Raw genomic sequence first — 12,219 nt, 5'->3', positions numbered from 1 at the left:
CTTCCTCTTCCACTTCTTCATCCTCTGGGAAAGACGGAGTCGCGCCAGCTTCAGGGTTGCGAGAACCCGCGCTTCCAGAACTCTTTGACCCACCAGCACCAGCTTTTCCCTTAGCTGCATATGATAAACCTTCATATGAGTCACTGATGATCACATAATCATCCAAGTCACGTTGACGAAGGCGAAGAGTACCTTTGCCAGCAGCAGTTGTTGCGCGACTAGGGCCAGTGCCCTTACTGGTCACTTCCGGCTCCGCCTTCTTCTTCTTCTTCACAGGCTTCTTCTTTTTCTCCTCTGGGTCAATCCCCAGGTCGCGCAACACACCTGCAAAGATTTCAGACCAAGAGCTTAGCTCGCCGTTGGAAGAACCTACAGACTCCTCGCTGGAAAGATAGAAAGTTTCTTTCCCAGCGAGAGTCACAGAGCGCAATGGACGAGGTTTTGGATATTGCGCATCTTCAGTAGCAGTTGGCGGCGAAGCGAAGGCATCAGCAGCTGGAAACATGAAGTTTCCTCTAATCTGGTCATACCAGCTTTCTTCATCATCGCGCACTGGGCGAACGCCCATGGAGCCTCCAAAAGTAGAGAAGGCAGCTTGGTAAAGTTGCGCTTCTATAAACGGAGATACGTAAGTAATAATCAAAGAAATCATACTTAGACAGAACAGAAAAACGACTAACCTTGATCGCCAAGCTTTAAAACGGGAACTTCCCTACTGCTAGGTGACCACTGGTCACTCATCTTTGCTGCAACTAGAACATTTTCCCCAAACACCCGGTTAGGGGTTGGGGTCAGCTGCTGGTACCACAAAGCCGTTTTTGGGATCGGCAGATCTTCCTTGGGTATGGCCTCAGTCCATTCCCTAAAGGTCATAGCGACCGGCACGACTTCTTCCCTGATGAAGAAGAACTTGGGTTTCCAGTCATGGAAACTCTTTGGTGGATTTAACAAGATCTTCTTCGCCGCACCCCGGCTTGCAAACGAAAAGAACCCCATCGTCCTTTGCAGTTGGTAGAATGAACGAAATTTGTCGACAGATGGCTCGATGCCATGAGACTGGCATAAGAACTCGAAGTGTCTCACCCTCACCATCCCAGGTGGACTCATCTGAGATATGTGGAACTTGTAGTAAGAAAGGATACTACCCAGAAAATTGGTCGCCGGCAGCCGGAAGTTACCCTGAAGAAAGAAATCTTCATAAAGGGTAATATAGCCGGGTGGGGCATCAGCCGCGGTTTGGCCCTGAGCCGGATACCGGGCGTCCCACTCCGGTGGGAATCTGAAGCTCCGAACAATCTGTTCGAACAGACCTAAGTCCCATCTAAGGACTGGAACCGGTCCTTCCTCACTAGCAGGAACCTCTTGGTGCTCCTCACTCATATTTTAGAAGGATCTGGAAAAAAGAACGAAGAAAAGTTTTGAAGATTTGAAGAAATCTTGAAGAAGACGAAGAACACTTTGAAGATTCAAAGAGTTTTGAGAGAAGTGGAGAAGAAACGAAGAAAAGTGAGAACCTCTCACCTTCTCTTCGAATATATATACCCATCGCATTTAATGCGATGGGTAACCGTGCCGCGTTCGCCGCTCGGCTAACCAACAGGAGGTTGCCACGTCAAGCGGAAAACCAGGGGTGACGGTTACCACGCGCGCGTGGGCCTCACTCTCCTGACACGAAGTGCAACCGCCGCAGGCGGCATGATGACACACGTGCCAGGGGTCAACTCAAACGTCGCCCTCAACGACTTATCTCACCAACCTGTCAGAAGTTCAAATTTCGAAGTTTCCCGCCACAAAACGTGCAAGTAACTTCATGCAGAAGTCACATGAGCCGCGCCAGATATACGTCAACTACTATAACCTCGCGGGCTTAAAAGGCCAAACAAGAAATCACTCGACACCTGCCTAGTACCTGCGCATCGAAAACAACAGTTTTCTACATGCGCCTTACAAGTCAGGACCAAAAGGACAACTTCCCCTTCTCTTATTTTTATTAAGTCCAGAGCTCCAACCACTTGCGTTGCGCATGGTGAAGCACTGGACTGGGGGGACTTGAAGGGGTATGGTCCCAAAAAGTCGCGCAAACCTCATAACAGGTTGCACGTGAGACCATACTCCTTAGCATAACAACTTAATAATAACAACCTCGCGCAGCTCACATCACATTGTGACTTACCCCGCGCAAGGAAGAGCACATAACAAACTCAGATAGCAACACTTAGCATAAAAACAATGGTATAAGTGAGCACACTAGCCCCGCGCGGGTTAGTTGCCATCAAACAAAATCCTCTCCATAGGAAGACGCGCTGTTACCTACAGAGGTACACAGGGTACAAGTGGCAGTAAAAAGAGCCAATGAACGTCCAGCAGGCTCTGTTCAATCGTGCGCCACGATCTTCTGACGATAAGTACACAAGGACGCCTACATGGCACCAATCAAGAGACGGGGACAACTGTCCCACGATCTCCACTTGTCTGCTGATGACAGAAGGGACAACAAGGCCGACAACAATGACACGTGGCTCCAATCAAGGTGCGCCAGCGCCGACGAGCATCTAGAAGCCACTAAGCAGTCGAGGCCAGCGAGGCAAAGAGCATATTCGTTGTTGTCCGTTTCTGGCCCAAGGCCCATCAGCCCACAACCTCTTACACCTCTCCGGCTATAAATAGAGACCTTCATTCCTCAGGTTAATTCATTCTATTCTCTCGGCTCTTACTCTTAACTACTTAATTACTCTCAAAGCAGTCGCTTATTCTCACGCCGGAGCCCGGTTAAGAGGGAAACCCCCACATTCCCCTCTTAGCGAGTAACGGTGTTCTGTTTTGCAGGTTGATTAACTAGTCGGAGCTCAAATACCTCAAAGAAGATTAACCACTATGATAGGAACATAAACCCCTCTAATTAATCCTCTAATTAGACCAGTGTTTCTTCAGTTATTAAAAATCCGAAAATCGAACCGTTAGTTTCTTCGGTTCGGGTTTTTTGGTTATTACGATTACGGTTCAGTTATTTCGGTTGTATGCTCACCTCTAATGGAGTAATGGGTGTGCATGATCCTCAAGAGCCACACTTTAATGCTCTCAAGGATACTCCTACTAACAGCTTGAGAGGATGTCTGATTTTGTCTAGTGTTCTTTAAAATTAATGTAATTATTGGTCTTTAAAACGTCAAATTAGTGACCAAGGCGAGTTTTTTTTTTTTTTTTTTTGAACGGCAAAATTCCTCATTTTGAGCCACCTTAAGACTCGAACTCCCACCACTAGCTTGAGAGGAGCACATGTTTACCACTTCACTCTCCTAATATTGATGTCATAATTGTCTATTGGGACAACGGCAACACTGTATATATATCTCCGAACCAATCTGATACAACACCAACACACAAATCATATACGATAATAATTGTATTGGGACAACGGCAACACTGTATATATATCTCCAAACCAACCTGATACAACACCAACATAAAAATCATATACGATAATAATCGTATTTGATAAAAGGTTTTCTAAGTAACTTGTGTGTTCTTCTGAAATGCATTATTACATTCACCACAAGACTTCCACCCTCACTATTTACTGACCTTTATATACTTGAAACTTTAAAGTTTGAATATTTTCATCATGAGAATTTTAATATGTAGTGTCTAGTCCATGTTACTATAGGCCCATGTTAGCCTGGACTGTGGAGCCTAAACACTATTATCTATAAGGCTGTGCATAACTTTCATGCGAACTAGGCCGGAGGGTGTGGAGGGCGCTACCCCTGCCACCTCACCGACGATAGCGCCTGGAGGGCGCCACCACCCACACCGATGAGATTAAGGAGGGGCGCAATTGATGGGGCTTTACCATGGTAACGAGGAAGAAGGTGAGTTGCAGGTGGGGCCCACATCATTTCATCCAATAATTTTTTTTTTTAATTTTGTTTAATAGGGGTGTTATCTCACACCCTGCAAGTTAAGAGCAAGTTAAGAGAAGGCGTGATAAAGCCCCCTGGCTGACGTAGCGCTGACGTGGCATGATAAAGCCCCTAGGGACTTTCATCTTGTGTGTTTGTATATCTTGCAAGTGAGGTGTATGTTTATTAGTTAAAGTATATTTTCATGTATACTTTTACTTAACCAAATTAATTAAAAAAACACCGTAACAGTTTTTTCACTTCAAAATTTTATATCAATATAAATACAAAAAAGATAACTATTAAATTAAAGATATACTAGGTTTTTTCACAATCACCGCGTTGCGGCGAACTTATTTTGTTATTTAGTCTGTGTTTACATGTGTTTTAAAATCACTACGAGGGTGTTGCGCACAAAACTGCTAACAAGAATAAAAAGAAGATATAGAAAAAAACATTAAAAGATAACCGAAAGAAAATCAATCAAAAATTTTTTATGGTAATGATTTTCTTCGTATGAAACCCGTGGTCAGAGATAAGCAAATGGTATTGGGTACCGGTACCGAATTTCCCGAACCGAAAGATCTTAAGTACAAATTCGGTACCGACTTTTGGCGCCTACTGGTTTTTACCTTCATATACCGGTACCGTAACCGGTATTTTCGGTATCGATATCGGTTGGCACCGAGCTCATCCCTACCCTTGAAACTGAAAAAAAGAAATCATTAAAAATTGAAGAAAATCAACAAAAAAATTGCATGATACCGTTGTTGTTCGTACGGTACCCATGATCAGAGATGGGCAAATGGTACCGGGTAGAAGTACCGAATTTCCCGAATTAAAAGATTTTCAAAATCATTTCGGTACTGACTTTTGGGGTTTTCTGTACAAGGCTGGTGCCGGTTTTTACCTTCATGTATCAATAACTGTACCAGGCTGGTGCCCATTTTTTCCTTCATGTACCGATAACGAACCGGACCATACATGTATTTTCGATACAAGTACCGGTTGACACAAAGCTTATTCAACTTAAAAAGTAAGGAAATAATATATTACTCTAATATTAAAAAAAATTACTGTTCAAAACGTGTATCGATAACTGTACCAGGCTGGTGTCGGTTTTTACCTTCCTGTACCGATAACGAACCGGACCATACGTGTATTTTCGATACAAGTACCGGTTGACACAAAGCTTATTCAACTTAAAAAGTAAGAAAATAATATATTACTCTAATAATAAAAAAAATTACTTAAAAAAATTACTGTTTAAAACGTTGGAAATTTAATTTAAAATAATAATAATAATAAAATAAAATATAAGGATAATATAAGAATATAAAATTAGGAAATCTGAATCCAGATTTTTCGTAAATAATTGAGGAATCGAAATTTTATACAAATATAAATACAAAAAGTACCATGGGTGCATGCATTTTCTTCTTGTGTGTGTCGTTTTTGACATTTGTATCATTTCAATGATGGTCCAAGGCAATCTATTTATAATATTTTCTACAGTTTTTATATATCATTTTAAGGGTGGGCGGGGTACCCACCGATTTGCAATCGGGGACCCCCCTGCCGCTTCGGTAGAGTGCCGCCAACAAAAGCGGTGAAGAGAGAGAGGGAAGATATCGGTGGTGGGCTGCCGAAGAGGGGGGAGGAGAGAGAGAGGAGAGAGGGAGACTTGGTCCAATCACATCTTTTTTTTTTTTTTTTTTTTTTTTAAAAAAAAAAAAACCCAATTCACCTAAGAGGGGAGTGGCGCCATCAAATGGGGGTGTTAGGGGAGTTTAAGAGGGAAGTTGACGTGGCACACGGGGATTGGTTTGGCGTAAGAGAGGGGACTCACCTATTAGGTGAGCACCCCCTTCACCCTAATCTATCGGTGGTTGGTTGTCAGCCGATCAGTCAGATTCTGTTACGCTGATGAATGCATGATTTCTGGTGCCAGTGAATTGTGTTACATACGTGATCATGTTGTATTCTTAAACATTTATTTTGTTTTATTGGATAAACGAATATTATATGATAGGTGTGCACGGTATCCTTCTGATGTCCCACACGGTATTCTTCTTGAGCCTTCGATACCGAAACAGCGGGGCAGTGTTGCCGCGCTCACCAGCCTCTCATTTCCCGCTTCGGCCCCCAATTGCCACCTCCCGAAGGCCATGGGGGCAGCAAGGGCGGACCCACCCTTTGGCCAAGGTGCACGGCCGCAATTTTTGAAAAAAAAATTAGTGTATATTTTAGGAAAAAAAAAACCCGATCGCACCCCTTGAAAATATGGTTGAACACCTCATCCGCATCCTAGCAAATAATTCATGGGTCCGCCGTCCGCCACTGGGCAGCATTCCAACGGCTGTTGCTCCCACTACCATTCCGCCCAAAGAGTGTGTATAAACGGTTGAAAGTGATAAATCAATAGAAATAAGAAGAGCGAATGATGTAGAAGTAACAAAGCCAATTTGGGAGTCTAATGGTTTGATTCATGGTTTACGGTTTGAAAAACTAGTTTAACGGGTGGGCCAATGGCTTATGTAGTGGAACCGGCTTTGAAACTGAAGCTGCCGAGTTTAACCATCTTTTTTCATGATTTAAGGCTATGGGGTATTGGGCAGGGGTTGGGTACAAACGCCCAAGTCACCATCCCGGGTGGGCTTGGGTTTCGGCGTGGCCCCTTGAGCGGGGATTTCAACCCGGGCGTTGGGCGTGCCTAGCGGTCTTCCGTGGCCAGCTCTCATTGGCTGGGTTGGCTAGGTCATAGCGGCTATGATTAAAATTTAAAAATTAACCGTTTGGCCAAGCCAAACGGTTCACCCAAGTCACTATAGAACCCCCCAACCCCACCGTCTGTCCACATTGTTACCCCAATCCTTCACTCCACCTACCCGAACCCGCTACCCACACTTGATAAATGGCCTCTTGGACGCACGAGGAAGAGCTAGTACTTGTCACGAGCGTCATGGACGCGATGAAGGGCCGCCAACCCGGTGAGACCCGTTACTGGCCGGAAGCTTTCGCTAGCTACTGGCACAACGTGGGGAACGACCGGCACAATTTAAACGCGTGCCAACACAAGTGGCGTGAGCTACGACCAAAGCTCGACCGTTTTAAAGTCTACTATGACAACGTCCCGGGCGGTGATATAAGTCACGAAGACCGGGTGGCGGTGACCAACATCGAGTTCCGGGGCAAGGAGCGAAAGCCGTTTGACAAGCTCGCCCTGTTTGAAATCTACCTAACGCTTTAGGCTTTTTTTTTTTTAATTTTGTAATCTTTCTTTTTGTAGAATTTTGTAATTTTTAGGAAATTTAAATAATAATTTAGGCTTTTTTTTTTTATTTTGTGTGTATTTTTTAATTTTAGGTTTTTTTTTTTTTAATTTCTATAAAACTGGCCAACCCACGCGGCTAGCCACGCCCCACCATACCGACCCAACACGTCACTCATCAGCGGGGGGCTCAAAATCCACGTGTCAACCCATGCCCCAAACCCCGCCCCACCATACCCCACGATCTAAATATGCACTATGCAGTTATACATGTATCATATATCTATAATCTAATATCTGTGAACACCATTATCACTAACAGAATTAAACTCTCTTCAAATAACAATAAATTACAGGCTACTAATATAATAAAACTAGACCACTGTCTTTCATTTAAATATCATCACACTAAGCAAGCATATACAAAACAAAATCTTGAAAACAATTTTCAATTTTCATGAATAAATACTATATACCCTACTTAGCAACAAACAGCAAGCACATATGTTGGCTAGTAAATTAAAACATAGCATAAAAATAAACTAATTCTAATGAAAACCCCTTGATCCTCTAGATTGAAACAGCTCCAACCTGCTTTTGGACTCATGTAAAAGGGTCTCCACCTTTTCATTCGGGATCAAATGGGACTGTTTTGACGCCCATTCAAGAAAAGTCAGCACTTCAGCTTGTGCGAGATCTTCACTATCGGCCACATGTAGAGCAATGTAGCATAAAAGAGTCAGTGAAGGGGTTTGAACCATATGCTCCCCGAAATACACCAACTGGATCAAGTGTTTTGCTCCACCAGCGCCGATAATAGCCTTTGAGTGATCAAGGTGGAGGTAGTTTTCTGAGCACGCGAATTTCGTCAATGCAATGACGGCTTCTTTAGTAATCTCGGCCTCTCGTTCCTCGAGAAGCTGAACCAACGGTTGGATCATTCGTGACTCTGTGGCACGAAAAGTTCTAGCCAGGTTTCCAATGGCTCGAACACATGGAAGTAAGAGTCGCGAGTCTGCTTTTTCAATAATTTGTAGTAACTGCTCGACAAGAGCTTTGCAAGCCGGTGAATTCGGCTTAAAAGCGGATCTTCTCAAATCAGGATCTTGCTCAGCTACACTAGTAATTTCCATGACCGCCATTGCTGAGTTGAATTTAACTTCTTCCGGGCCTTTCTCTAACAGAACAGCAAAGCAAAGTAGAGCTCGTGACTCGGTAATGCTTCTGCAAATGGTGGAATTATCTTTGGCAAGATACCAAAGAGCGCGTGCAGCCATTGATTTCATACGAGCTTTTGTTTCAGGGTCCTCTAACTCCCTCCCTTTGTGTAAGCCATTGGCCGACATTGAAAGACTTGAACTGTGATGAACGTTCAGCTTCTGATGCGAATCTGGTAACAACCCGTTGCTAGGTTTAACCCCGTCTTTCATAGTCATGGTGCTAGCAACGACATTATGCATTTTAAACGGTTGCTGGTTCTTCAAACCAGAAGGATGAGAAACTCGACTCTTGAACTCATCATCATTTGTTAACTTGTTATTAGAACTCTCATGAACCGCGTTCGGATTATTACTAGCTAACACAACAGCATGAATAGAAGTCGGTTTAACACTAGTAATCGCATACTTACTATGCTCTTCAACCGTCTCAAACGCAAGATGCCCAACGAGCAACCTCACAATACTATGCTGCGCAAACATATCCTGACACTTGGGATAATGCTTCACAAGCTCCGAAACCGCCCACGCAACCACCGCCTGCACTTTCATCGGCCCCTCTTTCAAAACCTTCACAAACACCTGACAAACACCAGCATGAATCATCATCTCAACACTCTCATCATCCCGTCCAAGCAACCCGATCGCATTCGCCGCATTCTCCTGCCCTTCCGGCTTCCCCTCTTTAACCAACTTCAGCAACGGAACAACCCCTCCCTCCTCAATGATCAATTTCCCATACCGATCATTATCGCGGGCTAGCGAAACAAGCGAAGCGGCAGCATCCGACCTGTCATCCAAAGTTCCAGTATACAAAATAGCAATTTGCTCCCAAATCAAACATAATATAGGCTCATTAGCAGCAATAGGAGGAAGCCCTAAATACTCATCATTATTGTTATTCGGAGCAGACACACGTAACAGCCATGACACATCACCAATGGAATTCTCAAGCTGAGACGACATCTTCCTAAAGGCAGCTGCCGGAATTAAAGTAAAGACACGCTTGACGAAACCATTGTTTCGACACTTAAGGGTGAGAGTAAGAGCTTTATCTAGAACCTGTTCGGTGTCGTCGATGATACGTTTAGTGGGGCGTTCGTAGAGATCATTGCTGGCACGTGCGGCTTGTCGGAGGAGACCGGCGAGTTTTTCTGTTTTGGATTTGAGTTCTGCGCAGTCTTGTTTGTTGTTGCAGGCTTCGTCGGCGAACTTGATGACTTGATCGGCGAGTTGGATGGGTCTTGCGAGGATGTGTTTGACAAGGTCCGCCATGGACGGTGGTGGTGGTGGGTGGGTGGAGATTTTGGGTGGTTTGAGGTTGTGGAAATGAAGGGGGGATAAAGAGGAAGTGAAGAGGTGGGTGACTTTGTCTTTGAGGGTTCAGAGTTGACGGGCTTTACGAGGTCAAAAGTCAACACATGTTTTTCATTGGTCTTCTTTTGCATTCATACGTGTTCCTGGACACTGTGTTAATTATCTTCTTACCAGTGTTTTTTTATTTTATTTTTTAATGGTAAATTTTTCTAACGTTTTTTTTTTTGGTAAAATTTTAACTAGTAATAAAACTCGCGCACGTTGCAGCGGGTACATCGCAAACGTCGAACAGATTAGTCCAAGCGTTATGTGATGTGTTAATCATATAATAATGTGCGTTTCGAAGTATCCGACTGAACTCAATGTAACCTATAGATATGTTGTAATTGGATTAAAATGTAAAGCAAATCGAGTTTATAGTGTACAATCATAACGTATTATATATGACTCGACCAACTCCAATTTATACCATCAAGTCAAAACGTATTATATGTGACCCAAACATACAAAATAAAGGCCGAAAGCGTATACCAAATTTACGTCAAAATGTAAAAAGAAAAATTTAAAAATTGAGGGGTCGGTATAAAGCATATGTGAAATAAATGTAAATTACCAAAGTATAGGTAAAAAATGCAAGTTACAAAAGTAGAGAGTAAATTAAAGGAAAATTCTATATGAAAAAAATATGAATTACAAAACTATAAGCTAAAAGTGGAAATTTTGGAAGTCAAAGAGGGGTGGTTTCACCGTACTTTAAGTAATATAGAAATTAGTCAAAAGCTAAGGGCTAAAAATGCCAATTGTTAAAGTAGAACAATAGTAAAGTTAGATGAGGAACTAAAATTGATTACTCTAAAAGTGGAGGGGTCGTAGCAAAACTGAGGGGCTTGAAATGAAATATTGAAAAAGTTTAAGGGAGTAGCAAAGCTGAGCGGCTTGAAACACAAAATAGAAAAAGTTTGGGGGGTGTAAGGGAATGCCGGTGGGTCACCCCACCGACATAGCCTTTAAGTTATAGTAGAATTCCATAGTTACTTCGTATTTGTAACTTGTAAGAGTATTCACATTGGAAAAATTGATCTAAAAACCCATTTTTCTATAAATTTTATATATTTTTCATTTCAAAAACATTCAACAACCAATTCATCTTTATCCCTATCTCACTTATAAACACTTATTTTGTTATTATTTTCTCTTTTCTATACACTCATAAACAAATATCGAGGGATACTTTACTATTCTATAAAATATTTTTTTATAATAGAGAATCCAGTGTAGTGTTATTTTAGTTGTTTTCTCTATATTATATAGAAAGTATAGATATAGAGGTTCTAATGTGAATGCTTTAAGGATTTGAATTCACAATATAACATCTATAAGAGAGCACACCATGACCAATAAGTCATAGGTCAATGTTTTCTTATTGTTTTAGTTTGCTTGTTTAAATTGATCATGTATGATTATTATTTTTATTAGTTACTACAGGTAATTTGATAATGTAATGGACAAGGTTTTGCATTTCTATATGGTGAGGGTGCAAATTTCATTGGTGACAATTAAGCCGTTAGAAATAATGATAATGTAACTATGAGGTATTGTTCGATAAATGTTGAGACTTGTTTTAAGAAAGTATATTAGTGTGTATAAATTATTGCTTTCGATCTATAGAATAATAGCGGATCTAGAAGAAAAGTTGAGGGATAACACAGGCTACCCTCACTTATGCTAGATCCGCCCTCAATATATTATTAAAAATGACTCGATTCTATGGGAATCTTTTTGATAATGCAAAAATATTTATTTTTAGAAAATAGTCATTAGATAAAACCGTTCACACATGAATGTTTCTAGCTCTTGACCAAGAAGTTTGCATATCCTACATAACGACCTTGACTTCTATCACTTTATTATTATTTTTTATTTATTTTGATTAGAACTTTATGTGAAATATGTAACTTTTATAAATTCTCATAATTTTTTAAGGTGCGTTCAAAGGGTAAGATTCATCTCTAAAAGTATAGGATAGTTCTATTCTTTCATTCTGCTATCCCTTTGTATCATTATCGGCAACCTATATAACGTTTAACATATTTATGTTATCTAGTTCTACCTTTCAGGTAGGTTAACTCATAACCGTTTGTAGGAGTCCAGTTACATTTTCAACAAACATTATAACTATGATTATATCAAACTAGCAACTTTATATCATATTTTTTTCTTAAGTTCTAATCCATGTGTTACATTTAGAGCACACCAGATCAATTGTTTTACTTCTTAAGAAATATTTTTACATCAACAAATCACCATTAGATGAACTGATCGTTACCAATACTACCTCGACAATTCACTCATTGCTGCTCAAGTGCACCTGCCTGATTGCTACCACAACAAGCCGGCCCTCAAAACCTCAATTCAAACGCGTGACGACTGCTTCAATGCTCCAGCCTCAGCGTAATAGAGTTCCTCAGTCCATTGCTCCAATCAACAAGTCACCCCTTGGAACTTGATTGTTAAT

The 12,219-nt window shown here is 41.6% G+C and overlaps 1 protein-coding gene across 1 annotated transcript; it reads right to left on the bottom strand.

Annotated features, from left to right (window-relative positions):
• Nucleotides 1–7,531: 7,531 nt before the first annotated feature.
• On the bottom strand, nt 7,532–9,798 carry LOC110878476. Its single transcript, XM_022126781.2, has one exon. It carries the CDS (start codon nt 9,660–9,662, stop codon nt 7,719–7,721), a length of 1,944 nt encoding a protein of 647 aa, XP_021982473.1. The 5' UTR covers nt 9,663–9,798; the 3' UTR covers nt 7,532–7,718.
• Nucleotides 9,799–12,219: the final 2,421 nt, after the last annotated feature.

The sequence above is a fragment of the Helianthus annuus genome, chromosome 9 (assembly GCF_002127325.2).
Source record: "Helianthus annuus cultivar XRQ/B chromosome 9, HanXRQr2.0-SUNRISE, whole genome shotgun sequence".
Lineage (NCBI taxonomy): Eukaryota > Viridiplantae > Streptophyta > Magnoliopsida > Asterales > Asteraceae > Helianthus > Helianthus annuus.
This window is presented reverse-complemented; position numbering and strand designations above follow the sequence as displayed.